General features: G+C 47.7%; 1 protein-coding gene across 5 annotated transcripts in view; it reads left to right on the top strand.

The window, feature by feature from the left end:
• Nucleotides 1-23,660, top strand: part of lt (vacuolar protein sorting-associated protein light) — a 635,043-nt gene that overhangs the window by 481,800 nt on the left and 129,583 nt on the right. For all 5 annotated transcript variants that reach the window (XM_075896022.1, XM_075896056.1, XM_075895809.1 and 2 more), the window contains one exon: nucleotides 3,181-3,280. In XM_075896022.1, coding sequence (XP_075752137.1) covers nucleotides 3,181-3,280 — 100 coding nt within the window. The remainder of the gene's footprint in view (nucleotides 1-3,180; nucleotides 3,281-23,660) is intronic.

The raw sequence follows: 23,660 nt of genomic DNA, 5'->3' as shown, positions 1-23,660 counted from the left end.
GAGTGCTCGGCGCAGCTCAGCTGGCGAGTGACCACTGCGCTGAGTGCACTTTTGCATTGTGGTGATAGATTTTTGTCATGTTTTTGTCTGCTCGGAGGTGATGAAGATCCTAATGTATAGGAAAGGAAGCCGGACCCTCATTGCTTCGCTCGATCGTGGTTGCTGTATAGACTACCCCAGCCATTTTGTAGGAAATAAACAAGAGATTTTGTTGTTTTCAGTGCTGCATGGGGAAGACCGCAGGAAGGTTTGGAAGCGGAACTTTGATAGAAGGACAAACCTCCAGCTGAGATATCTGTAGTGTACGAAAGGCACTTGGCTGAACATTTTGTTATTCATGATTAGGTACATTTAATCGGCTGTAAAGAAGTGCCACTCTCGCAGGGAAGGCCTGCTCTTGCTGCAGGTGCGGTGCCAATGCTGTTACTGGGCCTACCTCTATACCTTTGAAAAGTAGTTGTGAAGCCAAGACAAAAGAGAAAGCGTCGCGATGTTCTTTTGTGTGTGTCGGCGTAGAAAGTGAGGTAATTGTTTTGCCAATGTGAGGAAGGAGGGTAATATTTATACCACTTCAGTGCTTGCATATTTATCTTGTGGTTGTCCTGACAGTGTGGGCCATTTGCGTTCTTATTAAGATTTGTCTGTGTATATGTGTAGTTTAAATTTTTTTTTAAATATTCAGGGCTTTTTTTAATTTGGTACATGGGGTGTGGACTGCCTTTTGATGTACTGTACTTATGGTAATTAGCTGTGATTTCTGCAAAGTGATCTTGGTTTGTTATTTTAAATGATTTGTTGACATCCATCATTGGTCTTGAGTTTTCATAGAAATAGAAAAACCCCAATGAATTAGCTTGGCAAACTAAGTGAACTTGATAAAGTTTGGCAAACTAAGTGAACTTGATGAAGTGTTAAAATAAAAAATTGGGGGACCCTGTAGCTTTGCCTTTAAAGAGTTGAACGCAATAGTGCAGTTCACACATTCACATAAATTCTACACATTGACATACAAACACACACGCTATTCCTTCTGAATCATTAGCCTATCTTCGTTTCTTGATGGAGGCCCAAACTGCACCGCAAGACAAACCAAACTGTATACGCCATTTCGCTCTTGTCTTCATTTCCATTGCCCTAAATTTTTATTGCTGCCAAAGACTGCCGCCACCCCAGTTTTTGTCAAACTAGCTTTTTACTGCTATTGCATTAAAATTATGTCATGCGTCATATTGCTATGTGCATTCCTTATTTTCACTGTTGTTTCATTCAGTTCCCCCCCACAGAACTTCTCACGAATGCTCAGCACGACCTGCACGTCATTGTTTGAGAAGGTTCGCAATTATTGTAGATCTTTCTGTTAAGATTTTGCGTAAGACACAAACACTTGAGTTTATTCCAGAGCTTGCATAATGAAAAGTGATAAGTCTGGAATATTCGACGGCACATCTGTAAATGCTGCCGTGCTTCGCCGCTTGTCAGTTCATCGATGGCCGACACTGTGTTCGCTGCTATCAGTGCCAGTTTGTATTGCTGTAGTCTGGTGTTCAGTTTATTGGTCATAAGTTTAGCCAATTAAAAGAGTTCCCTCTTTGACTTGCCGTGTGTTACCTGTGTCGACGCCGTGACCTCGTGGTAATCTTATCACACCAGGAGGCCTAGGCAGATTTGGGGGGGGGGGGGGGGGGTGCATCATTTCGATCTGGAGTGGGGGCCGGTAGGTAGATATTATCAGCATCATTTTCTGCTCTGTATGTCATGAAAAAAACATTGTGAGAATATGTGTGAAGGGCCCGGTGTGCCACACTCTCACCACAACCTCCTCTGCCCCAGACTATACCACTGCATCACACTATTTGTGACTATATAAGAGCATGTCTTTTTATTATTATACTTGTGTTTTTTTTTTTTGCAAAAATGATGGCAAATAAAAAAGCGTGTGCACGTTTTGCTTTCATGAAAGTGAACACTAATTGCCTGGTAAATAACTTTATGTGGTTCACTGTCCTGAAAATAACAAAATGAAAGTCTTCCGCAGGGCTGAAAGGATCACTGAGCATCTATGTTGTTTTTACACGATACATTGGTGTATATAAAAAAATAAAAGCTTGCGGCACTATATATATCGCGCCTTACCTGTTTCCCCGCAGAAGCACCTCTTGGTAGCAACTGCAGTGCCACTGGCGGCGTCAGCTTTTTGAGCGTCTCAAGAAGCGCCTGGCTTCTGTCGCAACAAAAATATTGTAGTTCATTGTATCATTGCAACTGTACTTTGCTCTTTATATTGCCTGTAAACCACCTGCTTTCCTAAATAGTTAGTTGGAAGTTCTTCACTTGTGTGTGTGTATGTTTTCCTGTTTTCGTTCTCTTTTCCTTATGCAGTTTAAATCTTTTTGAAACCATAAACTGACTAGACTAACAGCATTCTGTACTTAAACAAGAAAGTCTGGTAAAACCAAGAAAGCAAGCAAATGCTTTTTACTGTGCAGGTTGATAGTTTCATACTTGCTACAGAATTGGTGCTAAAACAAACTAGTGAGACTGCTTTTTTTCAAGTTGTTCGATTGCAGGAGACTGCATCTTTTAAAATCCTTAACAAAAAGAAAAAAAAAAGCCATTTTCTTATCGACCACATGGGGCAAGCAAAGCTTAGTACAATGTTTCTTTCTTTTTATCGCATTACGTGGTGCTTTTTACTGACTTCCTACGTCCTGGGAACTTCGCCCACATGCTAGTAGCACAACTCTTTAGTTGCTGCAGGCAACAGTAGCAGTCAAACGTGAAACAGCAAAAACCAACAATGAACTGTGGCACTATAAAGTGACACTGACCTCTATAAGATGGCAGATTGCCATATGGGAAATGGCTGACTGCTGAAAAGCCCGTGATCGAGAGAGCATTGATGTTGAAAAACAGTGCTCGCACATTTAGAGATGGCTGATGCATCTTTGAGAGCCTGCTTCTGGGTGCCAGCATTTCTCTAAGCTTGGCGGGGCTTGGCGGTAAAAAGCTTCTCTAAGCTTGGCGGTAAAAAAAATTTTTAGATTGAAATCATTTTTTTTGCCCCTTGTCTTTTTGGTTGTGTGTGATTTTTACTCTTAACAACTTAGATGTAATTGATATGCCACGTATTGAAAATGTTTTAGAAAAGTGGGCTACTGTGATTGAAAGGTCGTTTTGCAGATCTCCCTGCGTGAAGGCTGCAAGAAGATCCTGGTGTCGGATTGCATCGGCCTGCTGCAGAAGCTGCACCGGCAGCAAAGTCGGGGCATAGCCATCGCTTGTGAGTGGTGCTTCATCTTGCTTGTTTTCACATTGAAGTTATGTGCATCCGCCGAGTTGAAAGAAACGCCTATTGTGTCGATGAAAAAAAATGCTTCTCTGCAACAGTCGAAGCAAGCTGATTTGGCAGTTATTGAATTCATGAAGTGCAAGCCAGTAGGGGGCACCGATATTGTCAGAAGACTTGTTCCTGAGTAAATCAAGTCAATATTTATGTACAACTAGCACGATCTTCAAGGCCACCCTGGCGAAAAAGGTACAGCATACCCAGTTAAACAAAGCGATTGGAACCAATAGGAAAATTTCTACTTGGTTTCAACCGGTTCCATTTGGGAATTGGTATAAAGTTAGGCCATTTGAACCGATTGGACCAATTGGTTGTATGCCAATTGGGTCAAATGGTGCAGTTAGCACATTCGTTTCTGAAAGTGTTCAAGCTATACACCCTAGTAGTGAACCAGTGCCCTGGTGCAATTCCAAGATTAATCACAAAATTGGCGAGAACTTGCATGAATCTCAGCTGGTATATCGCTTGCACGCAGTTAGTTCTTTGATAGGCCCAGGACCTGCTGATCAAGCGAACTTCACACGATCAAGGTGTCGAAACTCGGAAATTTATGTGAACACTTGCAGTAGGTGCTCTAATAATGGGAAAATATCCTCAAATAAGCAATGTGCTTGCGGGCATTCTTTTACACCTTCGAAAGAAATTTAGGCAACAATGACTTGTCGAGAGTACACAATTATAGCAAATGTATAGCTCTACCATCCGCCAGGTGGCGCCGTTTTGTTTGGCTGGCCGCATACAGTGCTCCACTTTCACGTGTTCTTGGCCCGTTACCGGGCCCCGCCCGTGTCTGGACAAGCTCACTATTCCTTCTGGAAGACTTCCGGGACACGCCGACAACATCCGGGCCCCGGTCCGACCCCAGGCTGGCCCCCCAGGCCCCATCAAAAGTACGAAGCGGCGCGGCGCCGCGCTAACCCTAACGCGCCGCGCCTGCACCTCCACGATGCAGAGTCCCGCCCAGCACTCGACACCAACGACAACTTACGCCCTTTCGGTAAGCCCAGCCTCCTCCGGTCGTACGCCTGATACAGCCGTGCCTCCGCTGTCACCATCTGGCAATATCACCAGCCCCGCGCCGACAACAGTACAGCAACAGGCAGCGTTCCTCAACAGCGCGCACGGTCCAGCAACGTGCAACGCTGGTGGCGTCTCTGCTACTCTCAGCTTGATAGCCACGCAAACGCCGGAGCCCGAGAGCCGTAATGCAGCGTTGGCATTGCAAGCAACCACGCCTGCTGCTCTCCCCACCTTATCTGCATCTGGCCTACCCATTGGAAATTCCGAGTCTGTCGACAAGCGCGTTTCGACGAGCGTCGTTCCTTCCATCGCCGAAGTTTTGCCTTCCATCACTTCAGCTGCCGACTTATCGACGGAAATGTACTTCACGGCATCGCAAGTCAACGAAGACAATACGCCATCCCCTGAAGGCAGCTGGAACACCGTTAGTGCCAATCGAAAACCTGCCTCGACCGCCCGCCCCCGCTCCGAGCTCATCACCGTCGGAATCCAACTTCCACCCGGAACACTCACGCCGAAACTGCCTCTCTATGACCTGCTTTCTACCATCACAGCCGCCGCAAATCTCTCTCCCAAGACCAGTGCGGAGGTCACCCTTCAAGCCAAATCTGCTCAGAGCCTTGTGTTTCTGAAAACGCACTCACCTCTCACTGCCCACCTCCTACTCTCCCTCACAAGTCTGGAACTTAATGGTAAGCCGATCACCATTAAGCCCTATGCCCTCAGTCCTCCAATATCATGTCTCGGCGTCATACACAACGTCGGTGGTCACTTCACAACAACTCAGCTCTTGCATGACCTCGAATCCTTTACTTCAGATATACTCGCTGCACGTATGATGGGCTCCACTGAATCCGTCCTCATAACATTTGCTGGAACCATCATCCCTCGCTTTGTGTACTTCAAACGCGTCTCTTTCCGATGCCGTCCACATAAACCCAAGCCCCCTACTTGCACTCGGTGCCTTGCTATAGGGCACCGTGCTCATCAATGCCCCCGACACAGCGTTCCGGCCAAGTGCCGCCGCTGTGCGTCTCCTCTACCGGCAGATCCCGATGCTCACGTTTGCGCCCAACCCTGGTGCATTCATTGCCAAGTCAACACCCACTCATCTCTCGACTCCACCTGCCCCTACCTTTTAGCTAAGCAACGCGAATGCGCCAAAGCAGCTTTTATCCGTCGCACAGCCATGCGCCGAGCCACTCAGCCTTCGCCGCCCTCCTCTTCAGCGCATGAGCTCCTATCACCTCCCGCAACATCCCCCCCGGGCTCATAGGCCGCTAAGGTTAAGGGAACACCTCCCATGTGCACTTCTTCATCAAACACACCTTCACCATCTACAAGTAACGAGAGCCGCTCCTTCGATCTGCGACTGGCTATGTTGGAGCGCAACCAGCGCGAGCAACAACGCGTCTCAGATGAGCTACAACAGAAAATACTTGCACTAACACAGACACTCGCAACTACCACATCCTCTCTTACCTCTCAACTCACGGAGCTAAATAAGCAACTCACCACACTCACCGCCCCGACCTCCAGCTCCCATGTAACCAAATTGGCCGACATGGTCGAAACCACCACCACTGCACATCACACTCGTTTGGTCCAGCTAGAAAATTCAATTGTCCGGATTCTTACGACCCTCGAAACCCAATCTAAGCAACTGGAATCTTTCACCTATATGCTTAACTCCCTGCAGGAGTCACTTCCCCCGGCAAAAAAGAAGGAACGCGCACGCGTAGGCGCTTCCTCTACTCAAAAGACCTAGATGGCGCGTGAAAAGGACCTCGATATTTTGCAGTGGAACTGCCGCAACTTTCGTCATAATAGGACCCCTCTCCACCAATATCTTCTCACCCGCCAAACATTACCCCATTTTCTCCTTATACAGGAGACTCGGGCGGCCCTTGCCGTCCCAGGCTACCGTGCATATCACGCTACGACGGGAAAGCCACTTGCGTCCATTTATGTACGCAATGACGTTCTCGTTGAACCACTAGACGTACCCTCCCCCCTCCTGAAACATTTAGTTGGTGTGGTCTATTACCAACCATCTACCCGTATTTCTCTCGCTCTGATGTCATTTTATAACCCCCCTGTGACGTCCGCTTTGTTTAGTGCTCTTGGCAAATTTCTGCACTCCCTTCCATCGACCACCCATATCCTCCTTGGGGGTGACTTTAATGCTCCTCATAGGCTCTGGGGTTACCCCCAAACACTCAAACCAGGTCGCCTTCTACACTGCCTCGCCCAGGAACGCCATCTCACCCTTCTTAATACTCCTGACACCCCTACTCGAGCGGGCACTATTTCACAGCGTTCCACTACACCCGATCTCACGTTCTCTCGGAGTTCCCTTCCTTTTCACTGGCAGGTCTCTGCTGAAAATTTTTTCAGTGATCACTTTCTCATACACATCACCACCCCTCTTTCCCACAATAGGCGGAAACAACGAGTCGCTCACACTGACTGGGAAGCATTCCGTAATAACCTTTTGTCTCACTCATTTAAAACTTACGACGACTGGACGTCGCGGATCTCCGCAGCAATGACATCCTGTAGTCGCCGCGCTCGTTTTCAACTCCCCATTTCTGACCCTGATCCTCACTTCCTCCGATTATGGCGACGTCATAAACGTTTGAAACGCGCTCTCCGCTCGCAGCCACACAACTTCCAACTTTCCTTCCGAATTGATGCTCTGCGGGCTGAAATGATCGCTTACGGCACTTCTCTCGAGCACTCTCGTTGGAACACGCTGTGTGACGGCCTTGACTCCGCACTGCACTCGCGCTCTACATGGTCTCTGTTTAGGTCTCTCTTAGGTACCAAGCCTGCCGCTGCTCCCACCCTAGCTAAAGCTCTCACTCAAGGGACTCCTTCTGATGTGTTTGAAAATTTAAAATCTCTGTATCTCCCACCCCCCCTCACACCTTCCTACCCAGATTACTGTGGCGAAGCTAACCCAGACCTGGACCGCCCATTCACGCTCAGGGAGCTGGAAGCTGCCTTAGCCACTCAATCTACCCGCTCGGCACCCGGTGAGGATGAAATAACATATACTACATTACGTAATCTCCCCGACAACGCGAAGGAATTTCTCTTACACACATTCAACGAAGCATGGAACAGCGGCTGTCTTCCAAGCTCTTGGACATCATCTCTAATTTGCATGATTCCGAAGCCCGGCAAACCTCCATCTCTCTCTAACCTTCGCCCTATCTCTTTGACGTCATGCGTTGGCAAGACTCTTGAACGAATGGCCTTGACTCGACTGTCTGATTTTATTGAGGCGAAAGAGTTTTTCCCTCCTTCTCTTATTGGCTTCCGACGCCACGTTTGTGCGCAGGACATGTTCCTTGTTCTTCAGCATACTTTTCTTTCACCTTCTCGTAGTCAGATCCATGCGCTTGTAACCGTCGATGTACGGAAGGCATTCGATGGCGTGAGTCATGACCACATACTCGCTCAGCTTTCCTCCCTATCATGTGGCTCCCGCATGTATTCTTACATCCGATCATTTCTTTCCAATCGAGTTGCTCGCTTCAGAGTCGATACTCATTTGTCTAACCCACACTCCCTCACCCGCGGCACTCCTCAAGGTGCCGTACTATCTCCTACTCTATTTAATATGGCTATGGCCCCCCTTGCCTCCCAACTGTCCCAAATACCTGACCTCCACCATATTTTTTATGCAGACGACATCACTCTCTGGTGTACGTCTGGATGTCCCGGCCACGTGCAGGATACTTTGCAACGTGGCCTGGACCTTATCGCTTCCTTTCTCGCTACTGCTGGCCTGTCCCCTGCACCGGAGAAATGTGAACTACTTTTGCTAAACCGGTCTGCGTACCAGCGCTCCCACAATACCCTCATCTCCCTACATCTTTCTAGCTCTCTCATTCCCACTGTTCAGCAATGCAAAGTTCTTGGCTTCCCTTTGCACGCGACAAAGAACGCACAGGCCCTACATCACGCTGTGAGGACTTGCCATTCGGTGACCCACCTCCTGCGACGCGTTGTCACTCGGCAGTCGGGGCTCCACGAGGCTCATGCGTGCCGGGTTGCACATGCGCTTGCCCTTAACAAGTTCTTGTACTTTGTACCCTACGTTCATTTCACCGAAATGCAACTCAACACACTCGAAAGAGCTCTATTAGGCCTCTACAAGGCAGCTCTAAACCTCCCTCTCACTACCTCTACCACTAAGCTCTTTGCCACAGGCCTCTTCCATCCATTACGTTCTCTTATTTCTCTGCACCACGACTCTCAGATTGCCCGTCTTTCTCTCACTCGTCAAGGCCAATGGCTATTAGCCCAAGCTGGTATCCCTCACATTCCCGTTTCCGTTCCCACCTTGCCTTCTGCCGCTAGCACCGCTGCTTCTAACCTTCGCATCCTTCCCCTCCCATCCAATATGTCTCCCGTTCTTCACGCCGGCCGGCGTCATGCGGCAGCACAGCATCATTCTCCTCCTCTCTCTACACAGGGAGTCGCCTACACAGATGCCTCATACATGGCTCCTCGGGGCTCGTGTGGCTACGTTATCTACCATCCACACCTTTCGGCACCTGACACGCACACCAGCGGGCCATACTTACACCCGCCAAATGTACTTTCGCTCGAGGTCCTTTCCATGGTCCACGCCATGCAGTCATTTTCCTCCCTCCCTTCTCTCCCCGAGTACACGATTTACTGCGACTCTCACGCCGCCATCCGTCACATACAGAACAACACGTTGCCCCCTGCTCTTCAACAGGAGGTCGAGCGAGCGGCCTCTGCTCTTCAACCCTCCACTGTCTTCCTCCACTGGGTTCCTGGGCATTCGGGTATTAACGGCAATGAGCTAGCTCATCAGCTTGCCCGCGATATATTGCACCGGGCACCGTTCATTCCCTGGCCCACACCTTCGGAAGACAGTGAGAGCTCCGCGAATAACGATGGGCAGATCTCCTTGCGTCACACTATCAAGGAGGTATATCTCCAGCTCCGGCTCGACAAGCGTCTTTACCCTCCCCCTCATCCATCACTCACGGCGCTCGAGGCTCGAACTCTACGGCACATCCAAATGAACTGCTTGATAACCCCCTCTCGCCTTTTCCTTTATAAATATAGGTCTAACCCCTGCTGTCCTAATTGTCCCTCCCCATACGCTGACCTGTCACACTGCCTGTTTTACTGCCCAACTGCTCAGCAATCCAGCTATTACCCTCCCCCATCCCTTTCCATCACCTCCTGGCTCGACTGGATCGGCGCCGAAGGGGAAGAAGAACAGCGTCGACTGATCGCACAGGCGGTCGAAATGCTCGGCCTGTAAATTTGGCTGAATAAAAGTCTATTACTACTACTACTAGCTCTACCAATTAACATAGATGGTGTGAACCCATTCGTGTTTAGCAGTGCAACATTAAAATGATCCTTAGCCCAGTCTGAACAGCAGTCGCCGACATATGGCCGTAGGAAAACTATGTAACGATTATTAATGTTCCCTGTTGTGGTGGCCCATTATTTATGGTGCTTGACAATTAGATGACCCGAAAAATACGGGCTCAATCTTGTGTGCGGCAGTCACATTTTCATGAGGGCAAAATGTGACCCTGAAGGCAACTGATTATTTTTCATTAAATACTACACTGACTAGACGTGAAAGGAGTTCACTTGCACATAATTACTAGCGCTTGCTGCAAAAATGAATGTGCACCTTAAGGTACAAGCACAACACAAAGGATGCTTACACTAACCAGCATGTAGTGCACTTCACACATTTCATCATATACTGCAGCAAGGTATACAATGACACAGTGCTTATAATAAAGAATACAAATTCTCAAGACAAACGTTCGCATATACTGGAAATGTGTTAGTGCAATACTTACATGGAAGGATCAGAGCAGAGGAAACTACGATGACCCTCGATCAACGCTGGCGAAGTGATCACCACATGGTACAACCAACACAACATGAAAAAACTGCTCAAACATCTCGTCTTGACTTGTCACCCTATCTACAGGTAAAAGCGACTGAAAATAAAAACCGCATCCAAATGTCGTCAAGGTTATTTTCACAAACGCACTGCACGATAGAACATGCCACACGCACACATGGAAAGAGAGCACTATGACTAGCCGCGCTATGTGGGAAAGTGCCAAAACTACGGCGTCACAATAATGTTTGACTGCCGTCTGTATTGTTGTTACTTGTAAATAAAAAAAATGCAGCTTACTTTTAATGTAATATTTTATATTATAAAATATGTTAGTATTTTGCATTTGTATCAGAAACTATCATAAAAAAGAAAAATCTGACACTCTGAGATGGCTGCTATTGCTGTTGTCAACAAAAATGCTGGCACTGTGGTGTTCGTAGCGACAACGCAAAGTTCACTGCACTCCAATCGTGGCAGGTAATGAGTGCTGATTAAAGAAAGAGCTCCCTTCATGCAGGAAAGTAATTGACCACTATGCTTCAAACATTAGGTACTTGAGCAATGGCTTAGTATAACCTCTAATGGCCAGTAGATTTCATGTCATTCATTCACAGGCATGCGGGAAATGTCAAATAAAAGTGCGCTTTCTTTCAAGGATAGCTTTGCAATCCATTTATAAGGGGCACCTTATATCAAGGCTGTAAAATTTGTATTCTTCTGGTGTGTGGCAACACCACGGACTCGGGCCAACAGGGGCGTTTCGAGTCCCTCCCACACCTCGCCGTGCGTGGCTTAACTGTGTCCAGGGAAAAATGGCATCCTGGGGGTTGAGCTGACGCTGGGTGCTTGGACCTTTAAGGCCCCCTGGCAGACGCAACACACCCCTTTGGCCCCAGCTTCACGTAGACGGCACCCTTGGTCAGACCCGCTCAGGGGAAATCGGCGGTCACCTTTTCCTGTCTCTCTCTCCCGTATTCGTTGTCTTTTTCTCTCTTTCAATCTTTCCTGTCATCTCCTCACTTCTGTTCCATCTTCCAGGCGGCAAGGGTTAACCTTGTGTTTGTGCCCTATCTTGATCACATAATATTGGGTTATAGTGGCTTTTTACAGCTGGTGCTGGTATGCCTTTTTATAATTGTGCTGCTGCGTCCCCATGTTAGGCTTCATGGTGGGCGGCTGGTATGGCTGCAGAATTTATGTATACTTTATGGCCTCTTTTTTATTCCCCAAACATTCTGGTCGCCCTCCCCCTAAGATGGGGCGCACCAAAGCAACACTGAATGTCTTCTTAAAGCCAGAAGAAATTTTCCTGCGCTTCAATGTGATTCTCTGTGATACACAAGAAAACAATGCAAGAGCAATCTCTCCGTTTGTCGTTTCAAAATGCCTCACCAATACCCTTGGTTTAGGTCATCAGGCTACATGTATGGCTAGCAGCAACCTTCTTCTTGAAGTTCAAAGAAAGACCCAGTATGAAAACCTGACAAAACTCACCTCTTTTCGAACCACACTTGTACCTATCACATCACATCATTGCTTGAACATTACCGAGGTGCAGTATCTGATCAAAACCTAAATAACCTGACAGAGAGTGAGCTCTTTGAGGGCTGGAACCAACAGCATGTAACGCATGTACAGAGTATTAAGATCAGGTGTGAAAATAAGGAAACCACGACAAAGCCCCTCATTTTTACATTTTACGCAAGCACAATTCCAGAATATATTGCTACATGTAGGCTGCCGCAAATCATACTGTCAATGCGTGTGTGCGCCTGACAAAGACGATGAAAGTCACTTGCTGCTCAAGCTCAAAACCAGACTAGCCAGCACTGCAACTGCTCTTGCAAAGATATTTTATAAATATATTTGCAATATATTGACTTGTTACTCACGTAACATATTTGGTGGAGGTGGAACGTTCCCCGTCTTCACCACGCAGCTTCGCAGTGGCCGCATCCTCCAGCTTCCCGTCATGGCTTCCAGTGACAACCCGTCCCCTTCTCTATCTGCGGCTTCTCCGACAACCTTTGTCGCGGTCCCCACACCCCGTGGTCTCAGGACATTCTCTAGGCAACCTGGCCTCGATGTCGACTACTGGCTTCGCCTGTATGAACTAGTCAGTCAAACTCACCGCTGGGATCCTGCCATGATGCTCGATAATGTTTTCTTCTTGGACGAAACCCTGTGTGTCTGGTGCAAAACAAATGAGTCCAAACTCACCAGCTGAATCACGTTCAAGGAGAAGCTACGTGACATCTTTGGGGACCCTACCGGTTGCCACGCAGCTGCACGACAGCAGTTGGCTACCCGTCTCTAGTCGCCAACTGAATCATATATGTCCTACATACAAGAAGTTCTCGCTCTTTGTCGAAAAGTTCATGAGGCAGTGTCTAAAGCTGACATGGTTGGTCACGTTTTGAAGGGAATTGCGAACGACGCTTTCAATTCACTGGTCTATACCAACGTCTCGACTATCGTCCACATTATTCAAGAATTTTGCCGTTTCAAAACAGCAAAAAGCCGTCGGGTGCACCCTGCTTTTTCTCATTTGCTACACACGGCGGCTACTTCCACCTGCTCGGATTTCGCCGCCACATCGTCTTTTGACCAGAGTGTCACGCGAATCGTTCGACGGGAACTTAAAGCAGCAAGTCCAGCGCCGCTTCAGCCCCCCTCTCCTTTCGAACATGCTACAATACGAACAACCCCGCGATCTCCGCTATTCGGGCGGTCGTACGACACGAATTTGCCAACCTCGGGTTCCCTGTCGTCTGTCCCATCTCTCGCCCCTCCTCCAGACCAATGCCCATCAATGCATCTCGATGTGACCCATTCATTCCTCCACGATCTCGCAACCCCAAGGAATTGCGAACTCCTGACGGTGGTAACTTGACCCAGAAAGAGGGAAACCAGGCGAACTTGATAGCAGGGGGCTTACTGCTTTAATCGACAAGGATCGAAACAGTACAAGGATTGGAACACTAGACCCACGATACAGATAACGGCCGGCTTTTTATAGCCTTGACCTGGGCGTTACATCATAGACATGTGGGCGGGCACGCATGCGGTCAGCATAGGGGCCGCAACGATGTTATCACAGATAACACCGAGCTTGCGCCCAGTAGAACAGCGTCATACGTGCCATTATTCACATGTAACATCCCTTCTTTCTTTCTTAGGCAAAAAGTTATTACATAAGCACCCTTTTTTTTTACAATAATGCTGTTTAAGTACAAACAACCTCGTTTGCCATCACTCATTGCCTTTACATCAATTCATTCGCACATAAACCGGTCCGGCCGCTGTTGAGTACGAGTGCTGCGTTGCATCAACGCTAGAGTGGCAGTAGGGGTGGTTGGGGGACAAGCGGTTCTCACACATGTGTTAGTGTTGCTGTCAGGGAAAGATGGCTAATCAGGTTGTGCATCGTGATCGCTGGTACTCTCAGGCACTCTATTTGCTGTCCTCAAATGGTATGCATGTACGAACCCTGTGCACGGTTGCACATGAACCAGAAATCTAACATTAGACACAACTTTGATCACTTTGCCAGGAAACCATTTAATAGTTTTTCCTATGACGGATCTCACCATGACTACATCCCCAGAAGCAAAAAGTCTAGTCGCACCGCGACATTTGTTAGCACTGCTCTCAGTCCTTTTCATTTTATTTTTCATTGCTTGAGTCGTATCTGGTTTCAACAAAGATAGACGCGCTCGTAACTTCCTACCAAAGAACAGTTCGCTAGGTGTCTTATTCATGAACGAATGATGTCGTTCTGTATGAAAAAAGAAAATGATCTACTTTGTGCTGCAAGCTTCTGCTGCAGTTGGTCTTTTGATCAACAAGTAGTGTTTTGAAAAGGGCCTTTTTCACTGTCTGTACATTCCGCTCGGCTGCAACATTGGACTGAGGGTGGTAGGGTGGAGTGAAAATGTGCTTTACGCCATTTTTGCGAAGAAATTCTTAAAACTCGGAGCATGCAAACTGGGGACCATTGTCCGTGACCACTTCAACTGGTAGACAGTAAGACGCGAACACAGAACGGACGACTTCAACTGTTTTCTGCGCAGTGGCATTGGACATTAGTTTAACTTCCACCCACTTAGAGTGCGAGTTTACCATGGCCGTAAAGGATTTTTCATCTTTTTCCGCGAAGTTCATGTGTACGCGCTCCCAGTTGTTGGAACACCACATCCATTGCTATAATGGTGCGGCTGGAACCGAAGCTCGAACACTGTCACAAATTTCGCGTTTTTTTACACACTTATCAAAGTCTTTGTCTACGTTAGACCACCACACAAGTACGCGAGCAGGCATCTTAGTTTTGGTTTTTCCAGGATGCTCTTCATGAAACAAGTCTAAGACGCTCTGTCCCAATGAACTGGGGATCACTACCCGGTTATTCCAAAAAAGGCAGTTCATATCTAATGAAAGTTCGTACCTTCTGATAAAATATGGCTCTAGAGCTTTGTCGACTGCTTTCAGCCACCCGTGCCATGTTATTTCACTCACCATTCTCAGCTTGCTGTCTTCATCTGTTTCTTTCGCTAGCTCTTTAGCCGTCAGCGGTAACTCTGAGACGGGTGAAAAATAGTTTACGGCTTCCTGAGTACGCACCCGCGGCAACGGTAACCTAGACAGCCCATCTGCATTTCCAATTGAGCCACCCTTCCGGTACTCACTCGTATACTGATAACTGGAAAGTACATTCGACCGGCGGTGGATCATTGCTGCTGCAACAGAACTTGCCTGTTTCTTTGGGTCAAAAATATAGATGAGCATCTGATGATCCGTCACGATAGTAAACTGTCTGCCATACAGATATTTATGAAACTTCTCAAGGCTAAACACGATTGCAAGCACTTCTCTTTCAATGTGGGCATAGTTTCTTTCAGCTGCATGTAGCGTTCGAGAAGCGTATGCCACCGGTCTGCTTCCTCCTTTATCACATAAGGGATAACTGCAGCTATGCCATGTGCTGACGCATCACATGTTACCGTAATTACTCGCGTAATCCTCGCACTCACATAATTCTCGCACCCCCACATTGCCCAACAAAAATGCGATTTCTTTTTTCCCTCGAGTAATTATTGCACCCCCCAAAATTGCCGCAATAATGTTGTCTGCTCGTTCCAGCCATTGATGATGATAACACGTACCATCTGATACCATCTGATGCCATCAAGCGTACTATTATTGCATTGGGATTCAATCCAATCCAAGCCAAGCCAAAGTGGCAAGTGCGCGTCCCGGCGTGTTTTGTATGTTGTGTCAATAATCTTGTCACGTTACGGGGCGATGCTGAAACTACACAGCTGCTTTCAAGTTGAAAGTGATTAATCATGCACTAAACAATGGCAACAGGGCCTCTGGTAGGCCCTTCAGAGTCGACGAGTTTTGTGATCGCTACTGGTGACAGCGGCTGAAAGCCACCAAGATGCGTTGGGCCTGCCGTGTACCTAAGACTGGGATTGATGGTAAACATTATTTCTTCAGAAGGAAGCTACCGACGATTCTGTTAAATAGCCATCAACCCAATACTGACGTCCTACGCTTACCATTTGAGGACTCTTGCTCAGTGATGAACGCTACCGCTACGTCCGTAACACCCACAAGCTTTGCGTATGGTATTCTGATTCTCGACTATTAGCTTGCACTTTTTGTGTCTCAAATAAATCTCTCCTTGGGTTGAATTAGTGCTCTTATTGTTGAAGTAAGTTATAATTAGTACTTCTCGAACCTTGCTGTTAATTGCTGGTGTGCGAATTTCGATCTGCAGACAAATTGTTGTCTTTTTCGCTCTGTACGTTTTCGTGAAAAGTTTTCCTCGCGTAATTCTCGCACCCCTCAACTTTGCATCGGTTTTCCGCCAAAGAAAGTGCGAGGATTATGCGAGGAAATACGGTAGCTTCAGCCGTGTTGCTGCGTCGTACAGCTCGAGAACCGCGTCACTACAGAGAAGTTTTTTGCTACATTGAAACTTTATTTGCATTCCTGGGACCAATTTCATTGATTTTCTTTTCTCGGCAGTTTGTGCATAGGCTCTAGTGTTTCGGCCAGACACGGCAAGAACTTTAAAAGTTCAAAAGTCCTAAGAAAGCAAGTAGCTCGCCTTTATTCTTAGGTTCGAGCGCTTTCAATACGGCCTCAACTATTTCTTTTGTCGGCTTCAGTCCTGCACTGCTAATCTCATGCCCGAGATACTTAACGCTGCTCTGAAAGAATTTGCATTTTTCGGCATTTGCGCCAATGCCGTGCTTCTTAAGCTGCTCTAGAACACGCTCAGTGTTTTCTGCGCATTCATTCTTTTGGAGTTTTTCCTGCAATCATAACGTTGTCCAGGTAGCACGCGGGGCTTGGAATTTCTTTTATGATTTGGTCCATGACCGACTGAAACAACGCAGGGACGCTTGCTACACCGTACGGAAGACGTTTGAATCCAAACAAACCGAGGTGCGTGTTCACTATAAGAATTTCTTGCGACCTTTCATCGAACTCGAGTTGAAGATATGCTTTTAATAAATCCAAAACAGTGAAAACTCTACCTGCTGATACCGTTGCAAAAATATCTTTAGGCAAGGGAAGCTGATAGTTATCTATATTAAGATGCGGGTTTACAGTCACACGATAGTCACTGCGAAGTCCCACACTTTTATTGACTTTTAACACCATTACGAGGGGTGTCACCCAGTCACTGTGTTAGACTCGCTAGATAATGTCAGCCTGTTCCGAATTTCTGAGCCCCGTTTTCATGCTGTCATGAATTGGGTAAGGCACTGACCTTGTTTTGCAAAAAATTGGCTGGTCGGTGTCGTTCGGCACCAAGCTTCCTTTGAAACCTTTTATAACGCCGAAGCCTTTCTCAAACACTTCGCTCTACTTACACTTCAAATAAATGTCAGAAAAAATTTCAGGTGTCACTGTATTTTCAGACACTACACTTCGCTAGTTCAACTGAACTTGAGACAACGAATCCCGGCCCATCAAATTTGGCATGACAGAGCCCTCCACGTTTTGTGCAATAATCAACGGCAAAATGTTGTCCTTCTCTTCATAGGTTACCCGGACTTCAACTCGTCCGGTTACTGTAATGGAACTTCCATTATAAGCTGTTAAACCTTACGTTAGTCTTTCCACAGTGATTGTGCGGAAACAATTTCCGGAACTCACTTTCGCTCATTAGTGAGACTGCAGCTCCTGTGTCAAACTGCATCTCAACTAGTTTGCCGTCAATCAGTACGTTTACACTGTATGCCCCCGCCTTAGGCATTATTTCCACTCTAAACAACATTTTTATCACTGGTAGCATGTACATTTCTCACAAAGCTACATTTGTCACCGAGCTAGTTTTAGTTCTGCACATTTTTGCCAAGTGTCTTGTTTTCGAGCATTTATAGCACTTGCTAAACAAATGCGAACACTTCTTTGCGATATGGGAGGTACAACATCTAGTACAGGCAACATTGGTCCTTTCAGGCGGAAAGTTCTTTTTACCTTGTACTGGAGATTTGCGTTGCCAGTTGATGTCGTCTTCAGTGGCGCTGGTACTGCTGGTCACGTCATGGCTACGGACTTCCTTGTTCTGTCCTTGCGCTACTTTCATTCCCAGCGCTGCACTGTAAGCCTGCCGAAGGTGAGGTCCTTGTCTTCCGTTGCGAGGAGCTTGCACCTGATGGCGTCGTTGTGTAATCCCACAATAAGGCGCTCCCGAATCGCTTTTTCAAAAAACGTGCCGAAGTTGTACGTGGCTGCCATCTTTTTAAGTTCCTCAACATAGTCACTGATGCCTTCACCTGGGGGCTGGTCTCTTCGGTAGAACTTGTACCGTTCCAATACTACAGAACGCTTGAGCGTGTAGTGGTTTTGCTGGGTCTTCACAACATCTTCGTAGCTAGCTTCTTAGGGAGTTTTCGAAAAAAGCAGATTTTGAAGCGTGATAAACGCGACTTCTCCAATAAGCGTCAAAAACACTTGTTGCTTCGTTTGCTTGCCTATCTTTTAGCAGTAACGAGTGCCTCAAAGCGTTGCACGTAGACGTCGAAGTCACCCTTCTCCGGTGAAAACTCTGGCAGGTGAACCAGAACCCCACTGTTCACCATGGTACTAGGCGTTCAAGCCGTAGTTTGATTTGCAACATCTTCGTCGCCAATGTTATAACTTGACCCAGGAAGTCGGAAACCAGGTGAACTTGATAGCAGGGGCTTACTGCATTATTCGACAAAAATCGAAACAGTACAAGGAGCGGAACATAAGACCCACGATACAGATAACAGCCGGTTTTTCGCAGCCTTGGCCAGGACGTTGCATCATAGACACGTGGGCGGGCACGCAGGCGGTCAGCATAGGAGCCGCAACGATGTTATTACTGATAACATTCAGCTTGCGCCCAGCTGAACGGCGTCATACAAGCCATTATTCACATGTAACATCGATGACAAACTGATCTGCTTCCGGTGCCACCGCGTTTGAAATGTCTCCCGCTACTGCCGTGCCTCCTGGACGCCTGCACATAGGAAATTGTCTTTTGCACCTTGTCACCCATATGAAGATTTTAGCCAGTATTCGCCCAGCCGTACTGACCCTGCTTTCGACACACCCAACAGTCGCCTTCGTGCTAGTTCTCCGTCCCCTCAATGCCGTCGTTCCCTGTCGCTGCAGCCACGCCGCCATCCCTTGCCGACCAACTTTCTATCGTACCCGGCGGAAAACTAGACCGTGCAGCTCTTGAAGGTACTGCTACATCATTTCCGTCTGAACCAAACCCTCCATTGATGATTCCTACGAACAAGAATTTTATTGATGTGCACGTGAAGGGTATTTCTTAGAAGGACTAGTGGATACTGGCGCTCACGTGTCCATAATTATAGGGGCTCTTCGATTTTCCACTTCTGGCTACCCACGAGCCGCCAGAGCCAGCCTGAGTGCGCTTGTTTTTCTCGGGCTGCTTCGTCCCCCCCGCGGCGCATTTCTCGTTGGCGTTCGTTTTTTTCGGGTTGGGCGGTTCTGGCTACCCTCGGGGAGCCCGAGGGCCGCCAGACGCTTCCACGACAATTAAGTTGTGGAAGCTCTCTGGAAGGTATTGGGCAGGTTTCGGGCTAGCAGACACCGAAAAGTACGATACGCGCTCGGTGCCATCGTTGTGAGGACTTGACGGATTGCAATGTGGGCGCTTGAGGACTGTGCCTTCACTTGTCGTTATGCATGGCGTTATCTTCTAAAGCCTATTCCGTCTTGTGAGATGAGGCCATTACGAGTGGTGGCGAATGTTCGAAGCTATTGTTCATCGCTTTTGTTATGTTTCCCGTGAAGCTTCCTCCTGTGAACAACACGGCGAACTGTTGCCTGCTGATTGCGTCATGCAGATGCCTCAAAAGTTATGTACTACATGTTCGTTCGCACGCATAGTGACAACTTTGGAGTTATATTTTTTTTTCGTAGTAGTCGAGATCTTGGTAGTCATTTGTGGAGCTGTGCCTGCTTTCTGTGCACTTAGCAAAGACGATTGTGATCGAAGTAGCTCGCTCCGTTGTATGTTTGGGTACGTGAACCTCTTAAAACCTCTGTCCTGACTACTCGATTGATCTTCGATAGTGATAGAAGGCCCTAGATCACGACTGTCGGTGGTGCTCGGTGGTCGCGAGTGGTGTGCGAGCCCACTTCGTTGTATAGGCCAGCATATGTGGTATGATATTATATATACGATATGACGGGAGAAAAAAAAGGAGAATGAATTTAGAAATGTATACGTCCTTTCGATACCCATTTCATTGTTCGCTTTGTCTTGTTTCACCTCTTTGTAATAATACCGTGCAGTATGTACTCTAGTAGGTCAAATCAAAGCTAATATACATGACACTTGTTAAGTACCACTTATGACTGGAAAACAGGCCCAGGCAAGTTCCAGAACAAATCGAAAACATCTCATGTGTAAGTTTATTTTATATATGATGCGCATTCGTGGTACTGATACCTAAACATGTCTAAGCTTTAGACAAAAACGTAAGTTGGTCAATGCATGTTTGAGACACATAGTACGCGATAGCTGAGTGGGTATATATCCACGAGCTCTTTTAGGGACACGATCACTTTCGCGTGATTTCGCGTCGTGTTGTGCGGTGACTGATTCATGTACTAAAAAGACGTGAGCTTTTTAAGCCATCAGCGCCGCGGCAGCTCACCTTGCATCGTTCTCAAGGAGGCGTGCGCTAGCTGGCTGTTTCGTTCGCGAATACAGCGAGGGATCTTGCGAGCGTACGAAGTCAGACCCCAAATGCGTACACTCGAGGATATTATTTAAGTTTTTTGGCGAGCAGCTTAGCTACGTATTTCGAAGCGGACAATGCAGAAAAAAATCAACGCGCACGCGGCGCATTGTTTTGTTTGCTGCCACGACTGTAGAGTTTGTTTACATTTATGCTGGCTGTCCCAGCGTTCGATTTTGAGATTTTCGGGCAGCTTCAGGTTGTCTCGGATTCCCCACACACGTGACCACGACGTTATTTCCTGACCAGACCGGAACTAGCTGACTAGCCTCTGGCTGTAAGAAAACTGCCAGGCCTGAAAATCAAAGAGCCTCATTGTTCATCTTTGTCTCCGTTTAAGAAAAGTACTCATGCCTCCTGCTACAGAAGCTGTACGTGTCGCCGATGGCGAAACTGTTCTTGTCATCGGAATGTGTACGGCTCGCATAAGCATCGCCGACTGCTACGATCCTGTTCTATTCATACTGCTCCATAACTGTCCTCATGACCTATCTTAGGGATGGGCTTCCTGTCGAGCCATTCTGCTCTGATAGACTGTTCCGCTAGTACTCTTTGCTTAGACCTTCCCTTTCAGCCGGATATTCAACCTGAACTTTAATGTGGCTTCTGTGCCACGGATTTCTTCCGCTTATCGCCTAAAGACCTCAAATTCGCCGAATTTGCCACGACCTCACCCGTGTTGGATGGGGATTACATCGTCACGCCGATTCCTGATGTCCTACTGGCACGTGACGTCACCGTCCTTCACTGCGTCGTAACTATAGCGACCAGCCAGATACATCTTCCCGTCAGAAGTTTCGGCTTCATGAAGAAAGTCCTCCCTGAAGGTATGTTAATTGCCACGTTGCGGTCCTTAGCCATTGACCACGTCACCACTTTCGCAGCCGACGTATGCACTAATGTGTTTTGTCACCCACTCGATGCCACACTTTTCGACATGTCAATACATTCCATGATTGCTCCTGACCTTCCCCAGTGCAATCAGCCGCCCTCATCTGTCTTTAAGTTTCCTACCGCGGCATCTTCCACCTTGACGATCGACCACTTGGCCAAACTTCTCTTGTCCAGCACCGTATCAACACAGTTGATGCTGCTCCCATTCACCGTCGACCCTATCGTGTGTCAGCATTGGAGTGCCAGATTATTCAAGCCGAAGTGTACAAGATGTTAACTAAAGGCACTATTGAGCCCTCATCAATCCCATGGGCATCACCCATCATCCTGGTTAAAAAAAAGGACAACACAATCATCTAAATTGAATTAGGGAAAGGATGTGTATCCTTTGCCCCGTACTGATGCTCTCGATTATCTCCATGGCGCACGCTACTTTTCATCGATCGGCCTTCGCTCTGGTTATTGGCAGATTGCCGTGGGCGAGAACGACCAAGAAAAGATCACCTTCATCACTCCTGATGGCCTGTACCAATTTAAGATTATGCCCTTCGGTCTATGCAACGCGCCAACCATGTTCGAACGTATGATGGACTCTCTGCTACACAAGTTGAAATGGTCAACATGCCTGTGTTACCTAGGTGACATCCTCGTATTTTCACCTACATTTGAGACCCACCTTGAGCGTCTGTTGGCCATTTTTGAGGTCTTCTGCATTGCTGGCCTCCAGGTGAACTCCTCGAAGTGTCACTTCGGCCGCCGACAGATTACAGTGTTGGACCACCTTGTCAATGTTTCTGGTGTGCGTCCAGACCATAAGAAAATTTGTGTCGTCACGAGTTTCCCAGTACCCCAATCCACGAAAGATGTCCTGAGCTTTGTGGGACTCTGTTCCTACTTCATGCGGTTCATGAAATACTTTGCAGCAATTACCCAGCCACTTATCGATCTTCTGAAGACACCCCATTTTCATGAAGGTCCATTCAAGCTTTCACCTTCTCTTGCCTCATCACACTTTTGAGGACGCTCCCTATCCTGGCCCATTTTGACCCATCCCCCCAAACTGGTGTCCGAACGGATGCCAGTGGTCACGGTATCGGAACTGTTCTTGCCCAATGACAACAGGGACACGACCGCGTTATCACCTATGCTAGCCGCCTTCCTACACCTGCAGAGCGCAACGCCTTGCCCTCAAAGTTCTGTTCATATTTATATGGCACTCACTTCTCCATCGTCACCGACCACCATGCGCTTTGTTGGCTTTCATCCTTAAGAGATCCTACAAGTCGATATGATCGCTGGGCACTGTGACTGCAAGAATATACCTTTGCTGTGACATACAAGTCGGGGCGCCTGCATCAGTACGCCGATTGCCTTTCTCGCAGTTCAGTTGGTGAATCGGCCGCCGTACCTGACATAGCGCCTGCGTGTGCTCAGTTTGCCAACTGACCCACATAGCCGACGAGCAATGCCGTGATGCAGTATTACAGGCTATCATCGAGCGCCTCGACCCCTTTCCATCAAACCGATTCCATTGCTCGTTCGTTCGTACTCCAGAATGGTACATAATACCGGCATAACTTCCATCCAGACGACCCATCTCTGCTGTTTGCTACACCCAAACACTTCCGTTCAGCTATACTCCGCGAACTTCACAACGTTCCTACTGCCGGTCACTGCAGCGTGTCCCGCACATACGACGGTGTTCGTGGTCGCATCTATTGGCCAGGTATCGCACGCTCCGTCAGAAGATACATTGCGATGTGTGAGGAATGTCAGCGCCACAAAACACCGTCGACGCTTCCGGCTGCACGCCTCCAACCTCTCGACATTTCTTCTCAACCTTCTTTCACGTTGGCTTAGACTTACACGGCCCTTTTTCTCTGTCTTCTGCTAGCAACAGGTCGATAGCTGTGGCCACTGACTACGCCACACGCTACGTCATCACACACGCCCTTCCAACAAGTTGCGCCACAGACGTCACCGCTTTTCTTCTACACGACGTGATCTTGAAACATGGTGCTCCACGCCAGCTGCTCACCGATCGAGGCCACACGTTTCAATCGAGTGTCATAGCGGACATCCTACGCTCATGTGCAACGTGCCACAAACTCACTACATCGTACCATCCGCAAACAAATGGCCTCAGGGAGCATCTGAATCGAACCCTAACCGACATGCTTTCAAAGTACGTTTCCCCAGAACACTCTGACTG

The sequence above is a fragment of the Rhipicephalus microplus genome, chromosome 1, assembly GCF_043290135.1.
Source record: "Rhipicephalus microplus isolate Deutch F79 chromosome 1, USDA_Rmic, whole genome shotgun sequence".
NCBI classification, from domain to species: Eukaryota; Metazoa; Arthropoda; class Arachnida; order Ixodida; family Ixodidae; genus Rhipicephalus; species Rhipicephalus microplus.
Note: the sequence above shows the minus strand (reverse complement) of the source record. Positions and strands in the feature narration are given on the sequence as shown.